We start from the raw sequence: 23952 nt of genomic DNA, 5'->3' as shown, positions 1-23952 counted from the left end.
CGCATCTGGGGCTCGGAAAACCCAAGAGTTATTGTTGAAAAACCTCTCTATTCTCAACGTGTGACTGTTTGGTGCAGTTTATGGTCCGGCGGAGTCATTGGACCTTACTTTTTCGAAAATGAGGCTGGAGCAACAGTTACGGTGAATGGATTGCGCTATCGAGAGATGATTAATGATTTTTTATACCTGGAATTGGATGGTATTGATCTGGACAACGTTTACTTTCAACAAGACGGCGCTACGTGCCACACAAGCAACGAAACCATTGATGTTTTACGATTGAATATCAAAATAACACCTCTTATTGGAAAACCCTATACATGGGTCCAGGAGATAACCCAATATCCAATAACAATAACTATGGTGAACTTTATCAATCGGACCGGGTTACCATCGGCTTTATACGTGTCATCAGATTAATGGGACAGTATGTCGTTGGTTCCTTGGCATTTGTAAGGGATGCAGCAACTTGATCTCTTCAAAGCTATCAATAATTAATTAAATAAATAAATAAAGGTTTAACTATTTCTTTAATGTAATGTTTACCTCCAATACGGCAGCACACATGCACCAAGCTTGTTTCTCGGCACAGGAGAAGGTGCCATCGGTGATGACCTTGGAGAACAGTTGAAAAGGGGAGTCCTGCGTTGGCTTGCTTAGCGTATTGTAGCGTTGGGTCGCCTGAACAAATAACAGAAACGTAGGAAAAACAGGCACATAAGTGATATTGCCATAGGATTATTTGCATTGAATTTAAAAATTTCAAGAGCCGATCAATGCGTCATGTGCTTTTCAACTGAAAGTGCCAAAACAATGTAATTCAAATTACTGGCTCATTTACGGTATTGAACTTAGGTAGATGATATTCAGTATGTCTAGCTTGTAGGAATTGCTTCCAGAAGTAATTTTCAAGAAAAAGAGTCGTTACGGAGCGTATCATTCTGGAATTGTTCCACTGTTAAAAAGGATTTTATTTTTATGATGCTCAGTCTGCACAGGAACTATATCGCCACCTGGTTGGACAGGTAAGGGTTGTAGGAAGAGATTCATTAATGTTGGTCTTGAAGAGGCCCAGATTATATGGAGGAGGAAAAACAGAAGCCGGTAGACAATTTAAACAATTGCGAGTTTAAGAAACGACCCGTTCTCATGAAGCCAACATTAACTGTGTTTCGCACAGTAGATAAAAGCTGCTAGATCCTTCGAGCAGGCTCCATTGAAATACCTGTAGCTAGACTCAGCATGCCTAGATTGCGATTGTGCATTAAAGATGGCAATCGGTCTGTTAACAACGGATTGTCAATCAGACGAACCACCTTCCTTCGCACACATAGAATTAACTAGGTTTATCAGTGTGGTAAATGTTCGTTTAGAGAAGAACATGGAATACCTTGTAAATTTATATTGATGTATTATATTTACACTGTTTATTGTCAAACTGTGATACAAGTCACTATCAGGAAGGTATGTGGTAAAAAGACGAGATACAAAACAGACATACCCTTTTATATGACATAATCATCGACATTCATTACAATCAGGTATTTTTCAAAGGTGGCCCCATATGTGCCTCACTATTTTAAACATAATTAATAAATCACCATATTAATATCTTAACCTGTACGAGCAGACAACCCTGCCCTTCAGCACTGACGCTCAGCTTAGTAGCGGTGGCGCCCTCGAACAGCACCTTATGCAGCTTCTGGCGCTCGGGGGGCGTGACAGAGAAGTGCGAGCCGCGGCCGGGGGCGCGCACGGTCACGCTGAGCGACGGGGGCGTGTCGGGCATCGCGTGTCGCAGCTGGCACAGCGCCTGCAGAGCCACCAGGGTGTCCTGAAACAAAGAGATAAACCGACGGTGAGCGTGTTCATGTATCCAAACTAAGCTCAATTTTAACTTCATGTAAAAATGATCAAACTTTTTCAAATATGAAAATCCTTTCCTGAACCGATAATTAATTTCTATGGCCTGTCTGGGACCTGGGAGTTTGTAAGGGCTTATTTAGATCACACTTCTAGACATCTTATTTTCAGACTCAATTTCAATTTTGTTTTCTTGATTAAATGAATGAAAATGAATCTTAGAAGTAGAAATCCTATCCGATCGAACTGAAACCCATTTTACACAATTTTTTTTTTTACACATATTTCGATAGTTACATGTGCAATAAATATGATGACAATGATTTTATAAAAAAAAAATTATTCAGTTTCAAAGTTGAAAATTGATAAAATCACCACACTTTATAATAATAATAATAATAATAATGTTTATTTCAGCTGGACAGAGCGGTGTGTGCAATGCTCTGCCTGCCATAAAAGTTTACATTTAAGTTAATACATAAAAATAAAATGAATAAAGATATAAATAAAAATAATAAATAAAAAATCAATACATTGATGTGCACATTAGGACTTTATGGTGGCTTGAGTGAAATTCTCCATCTCCGGTGTAGAGGCGCTCCCTGCCACTGGGCAACGGCCTGGACAAGAGTGTTGTTCGATCTCTGGTAGCGCTGACTCGTCCCGGCTATTCTGTGGCGCATCAAAGCAGCGAACCCATGCACCCTTCCTTCGGTGAACATCTGTGAAGCGCTGCATCGCCAGGGGAGGCCAAATAGGGCTCTGTATGCGTGGTTGTACTGTACTCGGAGTGTGTTCATGACGCCTTGTGTGTATGTCGTCCATAGCTCGCTAGTGTAGAAGCTCATACAATATGTTTGGAAAAGTTGCTTCTTCACCGGAGGACTGCATTTGTTGAATCTCCTGGCAAGCATGTTAGCTCGCACACTCAGTACTCTTCTTTGACGTTCTATGTCTTTTTTATCATTTAGGTCATCGGTGATGACATGCCCCAAATATTTGATTTCGCTGCAAATTGTCAGGTTGGCCCCGCCGAGACGTATGGGTGGAATGACAGTGGGACCAGTATTTGCTTTAAATATCAGCAGGGATGACTTTTTAGCATTGTACATCAGCCCATGACTGTCAACGTAAGCTTCGCATATTGCCAGAAGTTTTCTCATCGCTCTTATCGATGGAGCTAGTATGACCATGTCGTCTGCATAGCTAATATTGTTCATACATACCCCGGCAATATGGCATCCGATTCTTGTCGTATTTAGTGTTTTACTAAGTTCATCCATATACACGTTGAAAAGCACTGGGGACATTGAGCCTCCTTGTCTAACGCCGCACTTTAATTTGGCTGCTTCTGATAGGCTTTCATTCCATCTGACAAAGTTTTCCTGTTGGTTGTACCATGTTCTCAATATATTAACAATTTGTGGTGGAACTTGTCGTTCGGTCAGTTTTTTCCACAACGCATTATGACAAACCCTGTCAAAGGCTTTGCTTAAGTCTAGGAAGCATGCGTACACCGTTGTTTTTCTGGCTTTATAGTATTCGATTGTTTGTTTCATGCTATATATGGCCGTATCAGTAGAGCATCCAGCTTTGAAGCCCATTTGAGAGTCCTCTGTATTGAGCTTGTCTTCCGTTAAATTTAAGATGACCTTTTCGAAGATTCTTGCAATTATTGTCGCAAGAGATATGGGTCTGTAATTAACAGATGATGTCAAGTTCAACTGGCGGCTTTTTGGGATCGGTATTATTATTGTTTTGGACAGCTCTTTCGGAATGTGTCCGAGGCCGATCATGGCAGTGAAGAGAGAGGCAAGCAGTATTGTTAAATACTCCCCCGCATGCTTTACATGTTCTATCACTAGTCCATCGTGACCTGCAGATTTACCTCCTGCCATGTTGCGTATTGCTCGCTGGATCATCTCAGGTAATATGACGATGGACGGCTGTTGTTTTGGTTGATGCGTTTTTGTCTCAATCTCTTTAACCATTATTTGCGGTTGATCTGGTGCGGAGCAGAATGTATTTCTGAAAACTTCAGCAATATCTTTATTTACAGATTTTCCATCAATCTGGCTCGGTGCGGTGTATTTCGCTTTCAATACGGCATTGGTTTTATTCCAGAAAGATGAAAAATTCTTGCATTCAAAGCTGTTCGCTATTTTGTCCATTTTGTTCTGCTCAAAGCTTCTTTGACAATTCTTATATTTTTTCTTAAAAAGCAATCTGGTTTCTTTTCTAGCTTCCATGATGGGACCTTCAGTAGGTCGTCCATTCTGCAGCCAATTTATGTGTGCATTTCTAGACGCTTCATAATATAAGGCAACCTGCTCATTCCAACCCGCTGTAGCCTTCCATTTTCTCCCATTTTTTGGCCTTCTCCCTGTGTTAAACGCAGATATAGCTGAGTTACTCAATGCTTGTACAATGTTTTTGTATAGGTCATCGATTTGGGCTACATTCATCGTGGTGCTGTCATAAGTTTCTGTGTTGGTTCCATAAATTATCTGAAGTTGACCTATTGCAAATTGGGCATACCTGGAGTAGGACTGCACTTCTACATGACTTTTGGGCCGCCATCGACACGGATCCTCTACTTTTGTGTGACTTGCGGTATATGTGGGTAACCCATTAGTTCTTAGAGTGGTGTGCATTGGTCTATGATCAGACCAGTCGGACTTGTAGTCAATATACATATTTTCTATTGTATTGAGTACTGCCTGAGTCACTAGACAGTGGTCGAGCCACTTCGTGGTATTATGTGCATCGCTTACGTATGTGTAGGAGTCGAGCGGGAGTATGTCAACATCCGCAATTTGTAGGTTATATTCGGAGCAGAATGATTATGGTAATCAGAATTTTTTTTGATAAAATTGTGCTGAATTTGGGTATAAAATGTAAAACCTTGTCCTGAAAATGTTCGGAGATTCTTAAAATGAGTGGATAGAATGCAATACCTGTGTGGAATAGAAGCCGCCCATGTTTGTGCGATGCAAGGACAGCCAGCGGGCGGCGTCCATTGCCTCCAGGATGTTCTCCCGCCCGCCCACGGCCAGCAGACTTAGCATGGCGTAGCCTGTGGTTTCTATCGTCACCGACAGGGAACCTGTGATGAATATGAATATAAATGAATGAACATAAATCATTACAGAGCAACATAAATTTTATATGTGACAGAACATTCAAGGAAATGAATTTTCGAACTTCTAGAGCAGCGGTTCCTAAAATGTGTTCTTTGAAAGGGTCACAGGGGTTCCGAGAGTTGGTGTGAACTTGTTGCAGAAACCAGGCAGCCGACGCCAATCAGCGGCGCTTATCGGTACAGTGCAGGTAATCGGCGTAAACAAACAGCATACAATAGTGAATTCAACTGTCGGAGATCAAACTTCATTTTTAGACTATTATTAATAAAACGATTCGATTAAAAAATTTGATGCAATAAATATTTTCAAATAATTATAGTTCTTCTTTTCAAGTTAAGGCGATGATGCCATACGTAATAATGCAAAAACATGTGTTTTTGGTTTGAAAATTTGGTCGCCTAGAAATGTTTCAGATGCTTTAATTAAATACTGCGAGTAGAATACATCTTGGCCTCTGAAATAATCGAGTATTTTTTAGATAAGTCTTTTTATAAGCACAGAAAAAATAATGTAAAGGCATATGAAAACTGCTAGTTCAAAATCTCCTACTTACGAACCCATTTTCGGTTATGATTTTATTGTATAATGTGGCAAATTAAGTTATTTATAAAATGATCGAAAAAAAAAATATATATTTATGCCTGAACATCCACAAAATAAAATAAAAGGCACTTTTTGGCCATGTTTTTTTCTTGCATAAATCAAAACAGGCGGATGGTGTTAAGCGGGGATTTAAACCTTATCGCCATTTACGTAAGGGTTGTTATTGATAGCGGCTCAATTTAAAATATTACACGACGTAGTGCATCGCCTTAAATGTGACATATGAGCAAACAATTAGGTATAAATAAAATAAATTTGGTTTGTATGTATGCTCACAACTTCTATGTAATTAACTTTATTTATGCAAGTTGGGGTTCCATCAAAAGAAGGTCCATCATTTCAACTACGCGGACAATTAACCCTTAGGCTCCGACCAACTACAATAGCAGTTCAGTGAAATAATTAATACTTTCAGGTGCACTGCTATGTGCAGTGTATTGAGCTAGGTTTTAGAAGTTTTGAACGCATTTAAATATTGTCCATGAAAATTCCTAAGTAAAACGTTGACACTGTAGATGCCTAGCAATTGGTGACTGGATAACTCATCAAAATAACAATTCAACACACCTATAAAAAGTGTTATAAAGTCATTAAAAGTGATGAAACAAAAAGTAGGTTAAATAGTTACATATGTAACCCATTTAAACTAGTTTTTGTTTAATCACTTTTTATAGGTGTTTTTAGTATAATTTTTATACTAAAAACATTCACAATTTATTAAAATATATGTTTAACCTTCATTTGCAAGTATTTCCATGTGAAAGATTATAAATAATTCATTTTAATATTAAATTAATAAGGAAGGAAACTCTAAGTACGGGTCGAACACAAACACAACAAAGTGGTATGGTTTAATAAATTAACGACTGAGATGAGATTAGAACCGGACTTTAATAAATTTAAAAATAAAATTAACTTCACTACAATAAATAATTTAACGAATTAGAATGACGATGATATCTCACTATATTATTTTATAAATTATTGTATAAAAAAACTAAAATCTCTTCACTTTATATGTTTTTATGATTCTTTTTTTCTTCTATTTACATATGTATGTTAAGTTTTTATTATTTTCCCTTTACACACGAGTTTTAGACTCTTGTAAAGGTAAACATGTTAATTTTTATTGAAATATGTTCTTACTATGTAAATTTAAACATTATACTGTATTTTATAAAATAAATGAAAATATTAAAAAAATAAAAAAATGCAGATTGCGATTAACATCAATAGGCGTCATTTATTTCGCACAATTTGTGGAATGTCAAAAAGCAATTTTAGCCTACAGTACAAAAATATTAAATATTTACACATAAAATAGTAACAAAATTATAAAAAATCGTAATGTATATATCGATTTTTTGAAATTCTCACATATTATTTTGATACCCGGTATTTTCGGGAAATTCACGCCTATTTCGCTAAATAGAAAAATTTAGCTGAAATACGGCCAAAGTCACGTTTTTCGCGTTAATTCGCGAAATAGAAATCACTGGAAACACTTTCAAATGCCTTGAAACGCAAAGAAAACTTATAAATGCCCTATTTTCGAAACATTAATATTTTTTCGCGTTTTTAGTTAAAACGAAATTTTGCTATCTCTAGTTATCATGGAACCCTAGCAATTATATTTGGCTTTGAGATATTTACAAAATATTTTAAAAACGACGGCATAAATTGATTATGTCGTGAATTATCTGTGTATCTTTGAATTTTAGAATATTCTCATCATAATATCATAACTGAAATTATATTGCATCACCCCTACAAGACGTTTGGTAAATATCTCAAAGCCAAATATAACATTGAAAATTATAATTGAAATAATAGACACACTTCTAAAATTTCAACTTTGGGATTTACATTGACAGTAAAGAAATATGTTAAAAGCATGTAAAACTCCGAAGGTAGTCATAATTTCACTGGACTGCAAATGTAGCCAGCCGCAATTATTATTCGTTAATTTGATTAATTTTCCAAAACCTACCTGCTTCCCACCAGATCATATCGTTATCACGATGGACGAGAGTCTTCAAAATCTCTAACGCCTTAACTCCGCCGCCGGCCAGGAAATCCACTTGCTTTACCCCATTATCATCGGCAGACCTCTCCGGAATGGTGTACAGGCTAGAGTAACGCAGGCTCATGGGGCTACCCACAGAATCTTCATAATCGAAATTACTCGAAGAATTATAATTAATGTCTTCGTTAACATTATCGGAATACTCTCTCAGATTGCCACGATATAACAGCGTGTCTTCATTCGATTCATAACTATGAATATGTCGTTTGAACGCTGTTTTCTCTGCCATTACTTCGTTTTTATGCTCCATGTCTTTGAGGAATTTCTCTATTTTGATTTGCGCTAGAGTGGCCAACGCAAATGCGTACATCTTGTCGGGGTTTCTGTTGTAGACAGCCTCGCGCGATCGGCCCAGCTGGATTTGGTTGTATTTAAGAGCAGCCAGACAGTACGCCGCATTTTGCACGTTAGATCGGGTGAGGCTTGAGATCTCCGCATCAATAACGGATATGATGATGTAGGCGGCTAGTGCGATGCTCGCCGTATCACTGCGGAGTCCACCCTGAGAAAAAATGGCAGTTGAATGGTAGAGCTAATTCAGCCTACATATAATTTCATATATTAGGTATTTCATCATCCTCTTGATAGCTTATCCATAGGATAATATATATTAATAAATAAATACTCACAATAGGTAGAAAACTCGACTAACTTATTCGATATATAGCCATATTAGGTTGGAGTACAGAATAGTAAACTCAAAAAATGTATGTTATCCTATGTATAAGCCATCAATTGCTTGTGGATGGAAGAGTAGTGTAGATAAATGCAAAAAATTAACCCGTAAAAAACAAAGCTTTTTTACTATGATCATCTATTTTACCGTGCTACCAACCTTGCCAGATGCCGAGCAGACAGATCTGACATTTATTTCATATATTAACTGTCGACCGATTTCAGAGAAATACGTGTATGTCCGTGTGTGTATGTAATTGACACCAAAAGTTGATAGAATGCATTGTCATTCACAGCGAGTCTATCAGCCAAGTTTCAGCTCGATCGGATATCGGGAAGTGAGTTAATTTCTGCTTCCAAGATTTGCATTCATTCATCACGTCGGGGTCACCAATTTTGGAAGATTGGTTATCATTGCCAGTTTAAATGGATTGATGGCTAAATGATTCTGCGGTTCTCCAAATCCGCAGAATCCGAGGTTGCGTGATTATTTTTAATGTGAAATAACGAGAATTTGGATAATTCTAATTTAGTTTTTTATTTTAACAAAACTCACGTATAACAATTTTACGAACAAATAAATCGCGTCGCTAGAGAAGGTTTAGGGTCAACCCGACGGCAAGACTGCGGAAGACAGAATAATATTATTCACCGCGCGAGGTATCGCGCACAGGTTTACAATGATACCAGCCTCACAAGAATGTGGGTAAAAATAATATTGTACTTATTTTCGGGAGATGCAAACTCCCTATAATTTACCCCACAACATAAACAAAAGTAAAAGATTTATTTAAAAATAACAGATTAACAAAAATTCTTTGCATCTAAAAGTTATCCCCCGTGGTTTTAACATCACCACTTACCCGAATTGGGGATTCCATAGTCCCACTAGCTAAGGACGATGGGGATCAAATTATTGCGGTATATTTATATTAAAAAAATATTAAAAGAGGAAAACATCAAATTTTTCTACTAATTAAATTTATTACGACAATATTATTATTATTTGATTGGTAGGATAACTCTTATGTCTCATTTATAATCATTGAATATTATTTCTACCTTCATCTCCCGGTGAAACACCTGTCCCTCCCCCCTGAAACATCCATTCTCCATCTGCGTGGCCAGCAGCCAGCGTCCCGCCGCCTCGGCTGCAGCCCCTGCGCCCCCGATCGCTCCGTCTGACGGGTCCCCTGCCTCCCGGAGCCCTGCCAACACCCGCACTGCGAAGGCCGTCAGCCACGTGGAGCCACTAGAGTCGGCGGGGCCAAAGGCGGAGAAGGCACCTGACGAGTGGCGATATTGCAATTGTCTCTGGTAACCTATGATTTAAAATTGAAAAAAACTTTAATTAAAAATAATATTTTTCATATAAAAGTGCACAATAAATTATTGAGTTGGAAAAGTTGGAAAACAAACCAGGGACCATGTAATACAATTTCGGAAAAAGAGCCCAGATAGAAACTGTATAAAAATGGCACTAAAGTACTATGAAATTTTAAGGGTAAAAAAATCGTATTTGTTGGCGGTGAACTCTACAAAGGAACGCACCACTTCTCACACCTGAGAATTTTTTTTCCCTCGGGATCTTTGGGATATATATACGAGGGTGGTCTGAAAAGTTTCCGACCTAACAATGAAACAAGAAGTTTTTTATTTGCTTTTATACATAGTCTCCTTGTAACTCTACACGCTTCTCCCAGCGATGCTCCCATCTCTCTAACCCATCCAAATAGTGCTTGGCGTTTTTCTCTGCAAAATAATTGTTCACAAAGGTGATTGCCTCCTCATTTGACGAAAATCTCTGTCCTCCGAGCGCAGTTTTTAGATTAGGGAACAAAAAGAAGTCGCTTGGGGCTAGATCTGGTGAGTAAGGCGGGTGGTCAAGCAGTTCAAACTGTAATTCGTGGATTTGACACGGCAACTGCTGAGGTGTGAGTCTTGGTGAAACAGGATTTTCTTTTTCTGCAAATGTGGCCGGTTTTCCACAATTTCTGCCTTCAGCTTGTCAAGTAATGATGAGTTAATTATTCTATGTTCCTGTAGTAGTTTTTCCTTTTTGAAGATAATCAATCAAGATAACTCCATGACTATCCCAAAAACAGCCACCATCACTTTCCCAGCCAAGAAAACCGTTTTCCTTTCTTTTGGAGCCGGTTCCCCCTTTGCAGTCCACTGTTTTGACTGTATTTTTGTTTCGGGCGTATAATGGTGTATCCAAGTTTCATCTACAGTAATTAATCGGTGCCAAAACTCGGATTTATTGCGCCTAAGCTGCGCCAACAGAGCGTTTGAAATGTTCATTTGAACACGTTTTTGGTCTAACGTCAGCAAACGCGGCACAGAAAGCGCGGACACCTTTCTCATGTCTAAATCTTGATTTAATATGTGACCGACACGTTCTTTGGACATTTTCATAACCTCTGCTATCTCTCTCACTTTAATTCGGCGGTCATCTAACACTATTTGGCTTAGTTACACTAAGTTTTGCAATGTTATCGTCAGTAGTTGCAGTTTTTGGACCCCCCGAACGTTCATCGTCTCCCAAGCTCTTACGGCCACGTTTTAATTCAGCTGCCCAAAATTTCACTGTGGTAAATGGTGGTGCAGAGTCCCCATACACAGAGTTCAACTCATCTTTGATCTGCGTAGGCGTATTGCCTTTCAAAAACAAAAATTTAATAACGGCTCGATACTTCATTTTTTCCATTTCACAAAAACACACACATCGACTCACTCAAACGACTGTCAACTAAAAACTGCGCGTCCAAAATGGCCGAAACTTTGGTAAGTAACTGTCAAAAGATGCACAACTACATACACTAGCTTATATTGACGAGTACCGCCATCTTTGCGTTGAGGTCGGAAACTTTTCAGACCACCCTCGTACTGCTAGTATACAATAAATATATTTTTGGATAGTGGCCATCTCCGAGGAACACTGATCGTCACTGACAAACAGTAATGATTAGGGGCCTGAATATATTGCTAAATTTCTCGGTGAAATTCACTATTTATTTTTGGCGCCTCAATTTTTGGAAAAATTCGCATTAGTTTTTTAGAAAAGCAGTGTTGTAACGGACGTACTGCTCCGGGATCGGACGCGGTCGCCCATGTTAAGATCGCCCATGATCTTCATCATCTATCTATTAAATATACTGCTAATTAAATATACTGCCGAAATATAAAATGTAAATGTATGTAAAATTATGTGAAATTGTAATGTAAAACCTAAGAAATTGTTATAATAAATGAAACGTCGGAGCTTGGCTAGAGGTATACGGGCAGAGAAGTATTGTGAGAGCTGGTAAAATCATAATCATATTTAATTCGGGCACGATTGTTAGAACCGTGCCAAAACGTAGTGGGAAGCCGTGCCGTGCGCCATGCGCCGTCATAGCGTCACAAATGACCGGTGGTACGCCGTCATTACGTCCCACGGGCACGGTTCTGAGGATCGTGCCCAAACAAAGGAAGGCCGTGGTCACGTTCGACCACGGCCCGAAACTACCGGCCGAGCGGCGGTAGACGGCCCGGCGGGGCGCCGCGATAGCGTCGCTACACGGCTCACGGATTCCAGGAATCAAAGAGAAAGTGGGCCCGTGTGAGCGTCCGCGTGCCCGCCGGTGGCCTATAAAACGTGCAACATGCCCTCAAAACGTCAGATCTCCAGAAACCACCACCAGCTCTACACCTCTCTCTCTGCTCTGCCCTCTACCTCGCTCCGACTTCTGACTCTGCTCACCTTCTTTCACTCTGACCCCCGCCTCACCCTGGACCACGGACTGCCTACCCCTTCGGACCAGACTCGGAATCAGCTCAAGAACAAGCGACAAGCGAACGGACCAGCTCTACAGCGGCTTCAGAGACGCCCCGTTCTACCCCTCCACGCCACTGAAGGACGACGCCTTCCGCCTCCACAGATTGGGATCACCGGCCCCCCTTACAGTCTTATGTGTCACCATTACGTCTGATACAAGTGTTATTTGCAACAAATGCAATTTTGTGATCCCTTTGGCTATTTTTAATTTAAAATCATATTTGCCAATTTTGGCAAGTTGTTTTTTTATTTTGTATATGTGTTTTCAACGGTCACATTTTCAACTGAAGTTAGTTGCGTCCCAATTAACCCTAAGCATGCTGAGGGTAAAATGCTAATCGCCCGCAGTAAGCCGGCACTTATTTTAAAATATCAGTTAATTGGATGAAAAATACGAAAATTGGTAACTAATAATTGCAAAGGTGAATTTTTCAGGTCTTCAGTAATAAGTAAATAATAGTGAAATGCTAGTAGACCCACCCATGGCCAAGTGGTTTGACGCTTTCTCCCTCATGTCGGCGGAGACCCTCTTGCCAGCGGCCGCATAGTCCAGAGCAATAAGGTTGTAGGCCAGCAGCGCCAGGTTTTGCTCCCCGCAACCCATCGGCAGGGAGATCAGGCTATCCAGGTTCTGGAATTATACCTACAGCGTGACATACTTATCTCGGCATCGGTCAAAAGAGGTACTAAGGATGTCATGTTTTGTTTAAACAATAATAATCGTGAGGTGTAACAATAATAATCGTGAGGTGTAACAATAATAATCGTGAGTATTAATTACATGAAGTAATTTGGAACAATACTATGAAATTGGCGCAACCAAATATATAGAGCAATAATAATGGGAAAACATGTTAAGTGATGTACAAAGCATTATTCTCAGAATTTTGGCATTTATTTTAGGCAAATGGAATAGCCAGATACTTCCAACCTTCCCCTTCCCTTCTCTTTACCAATCCCTTCAGCTTCACAACATATCCCATTTGGTGATGTAATAGTTCCACTGGTTGGTAGACAGTTGGGAGCAGTAGGAACTCTGGTGCGGTATTCACAAATAAATGTTGTTATTATTAGTAATAATAAAAACGATCAGTGATCACAGGATGTGTAATATCCACATACCATAGCCATTGGTCCAGTGACATCTCCCACCACCGACACAAACCAATTCTCCGAGTGATCCACACAATTGCTCCTTTCAAAAGTCCACGTCAACTCAGTCTTATTGGTTATATCTGAAAAACCATCAACAAATTATTATTGTCAGTTTAAATGTCAATAAAAGATGCATATAAATTTATTATAAGTTTTTAATGTTCGTATATGTCCATAGATAGCAGCTACTTAATGTATGTGACCGATCAAAGTTTCAATTTCGACCGGTTTCGGCAAATTTTTGGCGAAACCGAATGTCCGATGTGTCGAACAAAGATCTTTACTAGTACGCAACTTTAAAATTATTTTAAAAGAAGCTCTTAGACAAAAAGCAGGACGGTAACTACGGTTTGTCTCACAAACTCTTTAAATAAAAACTCCGGGGTCAACAAAACGCTTTAGACTTTATCTGTGATAAATAACAATTAACTTGTATTATTTAGCGGGCGGTAGAAAAGATTCTGGGCTCGACATTCAGGTTGCAATCATATCTCAATCCCTGCATTGTCGACAGCTACACACCATCTATGGCTGACCTTTTGAACTAATATCTACGATACAAGTTTTTAATTTATGTCAAGAGATGTCAGTCATCTAAGAGATCCACTTACCGACGTTTCATTAACTTCATAGTACAATATTGTATTTTAACACCTCCTTACTTTTCTGTACGACCTTGGACGAGTCATATCTCCCAAGAACTGTGATGAATGAAATAAAGGAGTGCAGTAACAAAATTACACAAGAAAAATGGTCAGATTATTGAAAATAGTTAATTATATATAAGTACCCTCAACGCAGAGAAGTGCAGATTTGTGTTTTTCCACAGGAAATCCTTCTGGTTCTACTATTATGGTCTTCACAACTTTATCTCTAAAATCACAAAATTAAAACAGCATTTAGAAAGCAATTATTCAGCAAACATAAAAACAGTGTACAGGGTGTCCGTGGGTAAAGTGCGCTAACTTCGGGAAGTGTCAAATGAGAATGAGTCGTTCTTGAGTTCAACAGCTAGGCTGTGGAATTATTAACCGGCCTCTGGGTTTCCTCCCTCTTACAACACGAGTCTCTTGAAAGACCCAGTTTCACTCCTTCCTTCCCTCAAATGATCCCTTTACATAGCATCCACAAAGATGACATTGTTGGGAAATTATTTTCCTGGAGTAAATGTAAAAAAAAAAAAAAAATGGGGATTTGTTTGGCCGCATTCTTTATAGCAGACGAGGATTTCACAAGTGGCATTCAAAAGCATGTGCCACAAAATCGGGTTTGCTAAGTTGACAAGACCAGTGACAAACCAAAATGTGATAGAATAATAGGTTAGGTTGGGTTAGGTTAGTTTGCTCTTTACTTTTCTTCATGTACTGTTTTGTCATTGAACCATTGTTGACTTGTGAATGAGTAGAAGAAGCGAACCTGATATCATAGGTGGTCAGATCACCCTTGCCGTTTTGGCAGTAGTGCTGCATGTTGTTCAGTATCTGCACGGACACCGACACGTTGATGTTACGCAGCTGGTGCGCCCGGACTGTGAAGTGGTTTATCACCGACCTGCCCTTGGTCACGCAGGACACTATCCCCGAGGACTTGACCGCCGTGTGGGACGTCACAGTGGCCGCAGAAGAGGGGAACACTTCCAAATCGATTGATATCTAGACAACAACAAAAATGATTAACCTTTTGAACGCGTTCATTTGCTCCGTTTTATCTATACCCGTACGCGGTACATATTTTCAAATACCTATACACGCAATTAAATGTCAAATTATAGCATTCTGGCATGATTTATTGGACTATATAGACAGAACAGATTATTATCCACAATATGAAAACAAATCCTCGAGTGTCAACACTCTGAGATGTTTATAAAAACAAAAACATAAAATTTCATACAAAGACGTACTGTATCTTGTGAATGTGGTCCCGCCATTCACTCGGCGTGTGTGTACTTTAGACACAAGTGGGACACCATGAACACTTATCATTTTTAGTTATGAAAAGTTGTGAATGACATACTAGTACTAACGCCATCCGTTGACAAAAATGTAAACTAAAGGACTAAAAGGCGCGAAGAGGCGCACTTGATTATCGATCTTTTTTTATGAAATACAATTTTATTTTTGAGAAATTCTTGTAGATGTCAGCATCGTGATAGTTCTACGAATGTCCAAGTGAGCAAGAAATACATTTATGACGAAAGAGCGCTGGATACAGCCGCGTGTGAGTATGGACTTTTTGCCGTAACAACAGTTGATACGGCCGCGTGCAAAGAGTTAAGGATAGATTAGATTATGTTTCTCACCATGACAATATGGGAGATTCAAGGGAGAGACCATATGAGCTGTTCCAAAAAGCAAACAAATTTACGAGTAATAGCTATTTGTTCCAAAACCGAAAAAATTAGAGATTAATGCAATCTTATATTTTGGGGGGCAATGTCCAAATGACCCGAAGGGGCAGCTGCCACTGAAACAAAAAAAAACAATTACCGGTATATCCTGGTCCAGATAGTTAAATATTTTGTAGAACATGTGCACGTATTCGCCTCTTTTCACCACCCGGGGGGTCCGCAGCTCCACGAAGAAGGGCTGCGTCACCTTCAGCAGGCCTGTATTGCCGGCCTGGGGGACGGCCACGCCGGTGCGGCTGACGCATACCACCTCGGTCTGCCACTGCGTGATCTCGTCCGGAACCACTACGGGGATGTCGAGCACTCCGCGGGCATCCATCATCTGGGAGAAAAGGTTTGAGAAAAAAGGATGTCAATATATATTTTTTTATATCTGTTCAAACAAATAGTACACTGAAATTATATTGCATCAGGGACTGTCAGTCCATGCAAGCACTGAAAGAACTGCTCGCCTACCATCAGGAACAAAGCTTTCTTTTACACTTAAAATGTCTACTTATTTTAAATCACAAGCCATTAAAAAATTATACATTTAATTCTGATTGTTAACTTCTGGTGTTTTGCTAGTACATAGTTCCTTATTTTGAACCTTAAAAAATGCTCCTAGGGTACTGATATATATTTTATTCACTTGTCCAGGAAATAATCTTTTTAATATTGTTCTCGCTTGTTGTATCGTCACTTGCTAATATATTTATTTTATCTTTGAGAGAACACATTGCAAAATTCAAATGTGATAATTCCAATTTTCAAAAGTCAGTATTTATGTACAGTAAAGCCTCATTTATGGCTTATTTTTATTGTGAAGTACGCTTATTTAGCTGGAAAATATAATAAAACTCAAGAATATTTCCGAATATCTTCATCATATTATTATACAGAGTGTCCGGGGATAAAGTGCACTAACTTCGGGAGATGATTCTAAATAAATAAAATTTTCGAAATTACAATGTGTTTTTTCACATACAAAAATATGTATTTTTCCATACAAACTTTTTCACCTAAAAACTACCTTAAAACGTTGGAATTTAGAAAAAAGTTACAATACCTATTCACTTCTACCATTATAACGTCCGGAAGTTAGTGCACTTAACACCCAAACACCCTCTATATTTTTTATAACATTAGAGAGAAAACAAAAATTTATCTGAACATAAGTAGCTATCCTGGGAAAACTACAAGAGATAGATGTATACAATTTTAAAATATATATAAAAACATTACTTAACTTTGCAAAAAACATGCAAGTTATTATGAAAAAAGTGCTCCGCATTTTACCCTAGCGCACTAAGTGATAAGTCATTTTTATTCTACAACATAATATGTATATAATTTGTTCTTTTGTATATATTTTGTCTCTTCTTTAGCCTCAAGAACAGAGGTGTAGGTTAGAATACTCTTCATTTTCGGAATGCGTAGGGGCATGTGTTCCTCTAGAACAGAGGTTCCCAAACTTTTTTGCCCCGTAGACCACTTGCCAAATATATTTTTTTCCGTAGACCCCCTGCCTGCCGAATATTGAATTTCCCTAAAACTAGTAACGTCCCATGTGATAATCATTTCTCTTTTTCCTAAGAAGATTCCCTTCCCTTGCCTGTCCAACAACCGGGTGGCGGTATAGTTCCTCTGTCTTTACGTTGTGCAGACAGGGGCGCCCTTGTGAGGTATTACACCAAATGAAAATGGAGCAGGATAAGCAACGGGAATTTCTTTCTGTAGCTGGCCCTACAGAACTGCGCCTTAAGTTCTTTGTTAGGGCTTATTCCGGTCAGTTCTTCTTGTCATATGATATCCGATTCTTCAACATTCCACTTCCACAGTCAAAATGTCCTTAAATTTAGTTTTGAAGTCTGTGTGAAGTACATTTAAATTTTGAACGTCATTATTACCCTGGACGTTTTTCAAAAACAAGTTGGGAATCTAGGAAAATTCGCGGCTTCCGATTTGCAATGTTTTGCTTGAATATATTAATACTGACAAGAAAAGGAATGTATAATTTTATTTATATACCTCAATAAACAACTTTACGAAATATAAAAATACAAATATCAAATAAGTAATTTCTCAGTCTATTATTAGTACACACGCAAACTGTGTTATTTATGTTAGGCGTATTGTGTCATTTACGGAACTCCTAAATGTTGACTTAAGGTAAATGGGGGTCCGCTCGTATCTACCAGCATTTGAATCTCGTGGACCCCTAAATTTTTTTCTCGTTGACATAGACCCCCAGCAAGCTGATATCGGCCCCTGGGGGTCTATATAGACCACTTTGGGAACCTCTGCTCTAGAAGCTTGTTCCTCTGAACAGTCACCATACATAGTGAACCACTAGGGGTGAACTATAGCAGAGATGATAGTTATCCGATGAACGGCAGTACCCATAACCGCCTCCCAAATTGATTGTATGTTAAAATCAGCATACATGCATGTCCCACAGCCAAGTTTCAGGGAAGTATGTCCGGTCCTTGGCGTATCTCTCGACAGACTGCAACTCCTGGGGCGGTGTCGGGACGGCATCCGACATGGACTGCGCCTGCGGACACGGGACGCGTGCGGGCAGCAGGTCCGTCATCACTTCCACGCCTATGTCCAGGAATGTGCGCAGGGTGTTATCCGCCAGCTGCTGGCTGGCGTCGTCGTGAATCTGAGCAGACGCTGAAATAAAATAATGGCTGTATAATACTAAAAAAATATTGGGCAAAAATCCAACTGGAGCCAGTGTGAACGGGAATACAGAATACCCATTCAAATCCAAATATCTGGTGTAGTCATATTATGGCAAAGGTTGCCAGCGTATAAAATATACTGCAAATTAAATCAAATATATGATATTATGTACATCGGTCACACAAGGGAATCTCCCAATCCATGGGTTTCTTATTTTTTATGGGTTTCCCCAAGGGTCAATCCTGGGGCCTTTTCTATATTCATTGATGACATTCGTTCCTCTCCTTTTTGCTAACGATCTCAAATTATATCTACTAACTAGAAATATTAAGGATTGTCTGCGTCTTCAAGCTGACGATAATACGACGATGATAACATTTCTCAGTGGAGTCAACGAAACCAACTTCATGTCAATATCTTGAAATGTGTAGTCCTGATTTTAGACTTTACTCACCAGAGCATTTGGTCTTACCTACCAGAGGTACACTATGCTCGGTCATAATCTCAAACAAGTTTCAAATATAAAGGATTTGTGAAATGTAAATGAGTAAGATGACATTTATATCAAAGGGGTGTGCCAGTTGGCTTTAAAAATGTTAGGGTTTGTTGCCAACCTTCCTCTCCACGTTCTTTTCCTTTAGCCTCAGAAGAAATTCCTATTGCGGACTCTTGTGCGATATTCATATAAAAATTATAAAAAAAGTGGAGAGGAAAAGGAGAAAGGTTGGGAGGTTCCTGGCTCTTCAAATCTAGTCTGCATACTCATATTTAGTGCATCCTAAAGTAGTATCCTTTCAGTTTACACAGAAAATTATACGGTGTAGGTTTAATAACAGAATACTTAGGTAATACCTGCAAAGCAAACTTCTTCAGTGGCGACGGCCTCGATCCTATCATATCTGGCGTCGATGAAGGCCATCAGCCGGCGGACCACCTGCTCGTGCACAGAGCGTCTAGAGGCCACGTGGTGGACCGCCACGTTGGTGGCACCCAACAGGCAGAGGGCGGGCCCCGGAAACCGGAGCCTCAGCTTGGCGGGGGACGAGGGGGGCACCGTGTCCGGCATCCATTGCTGGGAGACCTGAGAGAATTATTACATTAATTATTATTATTTTGAGTTTACAACAAAAAAAAAAATTCTGTTGAATTCGATATTTATTGTAATTATTTTATTCAATAAGTTAATTTTTTTCCAGAAGAGTTCCTCTTCACAGAACTCTGTGTTTAGTATAAATTCTAGCACAGACCCACGAAAAAACACGGGATAGTCTGAATTTTTAACATTTTCTGTTAAAAAAATCTTATATTGTAGGTAGGTACTTAATCACTTGTCCAAATTCTTCACTCAGTTCGAATTTTGAAAATGACACTTAAATTTAAAACAAATCTGAGTTCACTGAACCAGAGTTACACAGACAGGCAGACACCGAAACCCGAATTAGAATTTTTGATAATTTAATATTTTCAGAGATATTAAATGAAATAATTAGAGTCGACTCAGTTACAACTCTAGCAAGAAAAGGTTAAAAAAACATTAACCTCTGGAAAACCGTTTGTGCACCAGTGATGAGAATTTTTCCCATCGACAAACCATTCATGGGCTGCTGGAATTGGAATTTTGCCCTAGCTGGAATTTTTTGATATGCGATTTAAACCTGTATGTCATACCAAACCTGTTCATAATTTTTTATCAAATTGAGGCCGGAACCTTTGGTTGCATAGAAGTGTATATTCTAATTATACATCGGTTCCTAAAAGGGATTGCTAGGAGGCTAGGATTAGAAAGAGGCAATTACTCGTATTATGAAATTGAACAAATTCTAAACCTTTCTCCTTTAGAAGACCGTCGAAATAAATCTGATCATGAGATCAAATGATGAATTTTCCAAATGATTGTTTCTTTAAAATTATCAACAATTTTTTTGACTCGCCAACATTACTAGAACTCATCTCATTCAATATACCTTCTCGTAGACTCAGAAATAAAGAACTGCTCTTCATCAATCAACACTCGACTAATTATGCTTATAATTCACCATTGTCCAGAATATGTAGAATGATCAACTCACGTCAATACCTTGATTTTTTTGGTATAAGTCAGAATGTTTTTTGTCGCTCACTATGCAATTGAGGATATTTTGTATCACTTTAGTTTTAGCAAGGTCTTGACTTGACCTGACACTTCTATTTTCTTATGTTTTCCCTGTTTGTCTCTGCTTTTATATACCATCCACCATACCATTTTATATTGTACATTGTCCCAAATCTCATGTTGCTTTGTAATATATTGGACGTAAGTCCGTTAATTTATTAATAAATAAATAAATTCTTCTGTTCTTAACTTCTAGATTTAAATATAAAGCGTGGTGTTTTCTCTTTCTAACACCATTTAGATCATATTGTAACCATGACACAAAGGGAGATCATATGAGCTGACCCGAAAAGCGAACAAATCGACTCCACGTTTATTAGCTATTTATTTGCAAAACAAATTGGCATGAGGGGTGGCAATGCAGTTGCTATCAGTGGCGGCTCGTGACTTTTGGGCGTACTAAAGTGCTAATATTATAAAAAATGGCATTTCTGATGTTGTTATAGCTTAAAATGATTTTTTATTTTTTTTTCGAAAATCGATTTTTTGTATGAAGATTTTCAGGAAATTTCAGTATAGCCGTGCGCCGCACGGAATTCCTGAAAATCTTCATACAAAAAATCAATTTTCGAAAAAAAAAAAAAAAATCGTTTTCAGCTACAACAACATCAATTAAGCCATTTTTTGTAATATTAGCACTCTAGTAACCCAAAAGTCACGAGCCGCCACTGGTTGCTATAAATGTATAAAATGGTGTAAAATAGATATATAACCTTATTAAAGAAGCACTCATCAACATTGAATATCTTGCTGGCCACAATTAGCTGTCCCTTCGGTGTGACGTGGTACACCAGAAGATGGCTGTGGGGGCACATCTGGTGGGACACCCTCACGTGCACCACCATCTTGTAGACGGTGCCCCTCCGGGCTGGCCCGGCCCCGGAGCACTCGGGGGGCTCGGGGCCGCCGGGCGGGCCGCGCTGCAGGCTCTGCACGTCGTGGATGGTGCTGGGGCATTGGGTTGTAGTGCCCCAGCGGAATATGGCACCTAAGCGGGTTATTATCTGAAATATATATTTATATTAAACTCTTTCGGGCAAGTCAGCAACCTTAATGCCTAAGGCCTCTGGCATATTGACTGTTATATTTCTTTAAAGATGCTGTCAGAAAGTCACAACCAAATCAAATAAAATAAATGTATTATAAACATTCTGGCCATCTCACTTCTTTGTCGTTTCATATAAAAATAATTAATAAAAAATTCACAATACTTTTTTCTCAGTCGGAATCTTTAGTTTCAGATAGGTATACAATTTAATTCTTATACAAACTGTAATGTTTTCTTTTTCTAACACCGTTTAGTTTGTATTTCTCACCGGATTAGTAAGGGAGATACGGCGATTTCCACGAGACCATATGAGCTGCTCCGAAAAGCAAATATTCTAGCAATTGTTGCATGCGTTTCTATTTGTTTCGTTCTGCCATTTTTTTTTGTTTAAAGTAGTTTACAAAATGGAGTCTTCTCGCAAGCGTAAACATATCACCTTAACTTTAAACCAAAAAATGGAAATTTTACGAAAGATTGATAGCTTTTTTGTTTTTGTTTTTAAGAATTATTTTAACCATATTTTGTATGTAAGCACTGTAATCTGCCACTTTCATTAATTGTACACTTGTCTCTTTGAGACTGGCGGATTAGTGAGAGAGTACTAAAATATGAAAATATTTCTCACCGCATAATGCAGTGAGATGGGCCGTATCCTGTCTTCGTCCTGCATGGTCAGGAAAACGGGGAAGCTGTGCCGGGAGCCGGTTCTCAGCTCCGTGGCTCCGGCTAGAGGGGAGCCCACTTCCATGCTCATCTGCGAGTGGTTGCCCCAGGAGTACAGCTTCAACGAGGAAGATGCGAAACGCCTGTCTGACGGGCCCCATTCAAACTCTTTCAGCGGGTGATCGAGGACTATAGTCTGAAATTGTAGAATTGCAGGTTTGATTATTTGAGAAAATACTTAAATATTTGATATATACAGTAGAACCTCGTTAATTCGAAATCCACGGGACATCAAAAATCAAATTTCGAATTAACGAATTCCCACGCAATTTGAAATTTTATGATAAAAAAAAGATACCGAAAATCGAGTTTCTCGACTGCCCCTTCAAATCTGGGTAGTATCTTAGGAGTAAATTCATACTAACCGCTATAAGCCGATTACCGTCGCTGCCGGCCCTTTAAATTAAGATATTCAAAATAAATTCGTAAAAATGCGATATATTTATGCATAAATCGAAATTTAGCGGCCGAGTTTCCTCGCGGCCTACCCTTTAAATTCAGATATTTCGTGTAAATTTGTAAAACTACGACATTTCCGCGTCAAATGGAAAAAATACGACATTCCAGTGTAAATCGATTCAGATTTACAAAATAATAATATTAATTAGGTTGATGTATAACCACCTAAAAATATATTTGTCGGTGTTTTACAACCACGGCTATTTTTTAGATTCAGATTTACGAAATTTTAGGATTTATTTTCACAAAAATCGAATTTTTTCGTATTATCGGGGTTCTAGTGTACCATAGATAATAGAAACAGAGATGTAATAATTTATTCTAATAAATAAATATGAAATGGAGGCGTGCCACCTGTCGCCGAACTACAACCAAACTGCACGGAGTATTAAAGGGGTCAAATTATTAAATTTGTGGGTTTGGTAAGTAGGTAGAAACAAAAGGCGGGTTGCCACTGAGTGTGATTTGCAGTATTGTGGATTAACGTTGGCATCACGTGCTGTGCGCACGGTTTATTAATTATTAGTCTCCAAGAAGTAGTCCTGTTTACAGACACATATTGAAAATGTGGGTTCACTTTGCGCATGCATAGTTTGTGATGTCAGACAACAACTTTCATCATTCCTCTTTAAAATGAGACTAAGTTGACGGCGCTTTGTAATTTTTTAGCGGCATTATTGATTTTGAAATTACTTTAATATTAACTGTCATTCATTTAAAAAAATTCAAATAAATACCAACCTTCAACAAAACAAACTCTGTATTTTCCTTTGCGCTGACCGAGAATGTGAAAGAGACGTGTCCCTTGGCATTGGTCACTCCCGTCTCGCAATCGTCCACCAGTGGCCGGGCGTCTCCCGCCGGGTGGCTGTCTCGGCCGTCGTAGAGGACCTGAGGTTCGCGCTGGTTATCCACCTCCTCGGTGCTGCCGTTGAGGATCTTGCAGAACTGCACCTTGGCATTGGGCACCGCGAGACTCTTCCAGTCGGTCACTCTAACCTTACAAGAAAAGGAGTATTTTAACAGAAATGCAAAAGTGAGGTCACAAAAAAATGTCCAACAGAGGGAAAGCATTTTGAATCCATTTACTGTAAGTTTATCATTGATTGTATTTGTGATTGGCCAAGGTTGTACATAGTGACAAA

At 38.9% G+C, this 23952-nt stretch overlaps 1 protein-coding gene across 1 annotated transcript in view; it reads right to left on the bottom strand.

Annotated features, from left to right (window-relative positions):
* LOC149418828 (alpha-2-macroglobulin-like) overlaps positions 1-23952 on the bottom strand; it is a 54037-nt gene that overhangs the window by 6698 nt on the left and 23387 nt on the right. Inside the window, exons 9-23 of the mRNA XM_089639019.1 lie at positions 23549-23806; positions 22251-22484; positions 21291-21581; positions 19278-19506; positions 18181-18413; positions 15835-16077; positions 14762-14997; positions 14136-14218; positions 13313-13425; positions 12671-12821; positions 9433-9692; positions 7600-8197; positions 4821-4969; positions 1619-1834; positions 547-681 (exon numbers count right to left, since the gene is read on the bottom strand). Coding sequence (XP_089495145.1) covers positions 547-681; positions 1619-1834; positions 4821-4969; positions 7600-8197; positions 9433-9692; positions 12671-12821; positions 13313-13425; positions 14136-14218; positions 14762-14997; positions 15835-16077; positions 18181-18413; positions 19278-19506; positions 21291-21581; positions 22251-22484; positions 23549-23806 — 3429 coding nt within the window. The remainder of the gene's footprint in view (positions 1-546; positions 682-1618; positions 1835-4820; positions 4970-7599; positions 8198-9432; positions 9693-12670; positions 12822-13312; positions 13426-14135; positions 14219-14761; positions 14998-15834; positions 16078-18180; positions 18414-19277; positions 19507-21290; positions 21582-22250; positions 22485-23548; positions 23807-23952) is intronic.

Source organism: Hesperophylax consimilis, chromosome 13 (genome assembly GCF_061612785.1).
Source record: "Hesperophylax consimilis isolate HC1 chromosome 13, BYU_Hcon_1.0, whole genome shotgun sequence".
Taxonomy (NCBI): Eukaryota; Metazoa; Arthropoda; class Insecta; order Trichoptera; family Limnephilidae; genus Hesperophylax; species Hesperophylax consimilis.
This window is presented reverse-complemented; position numbering and strand designations above follow the sequence as displayed.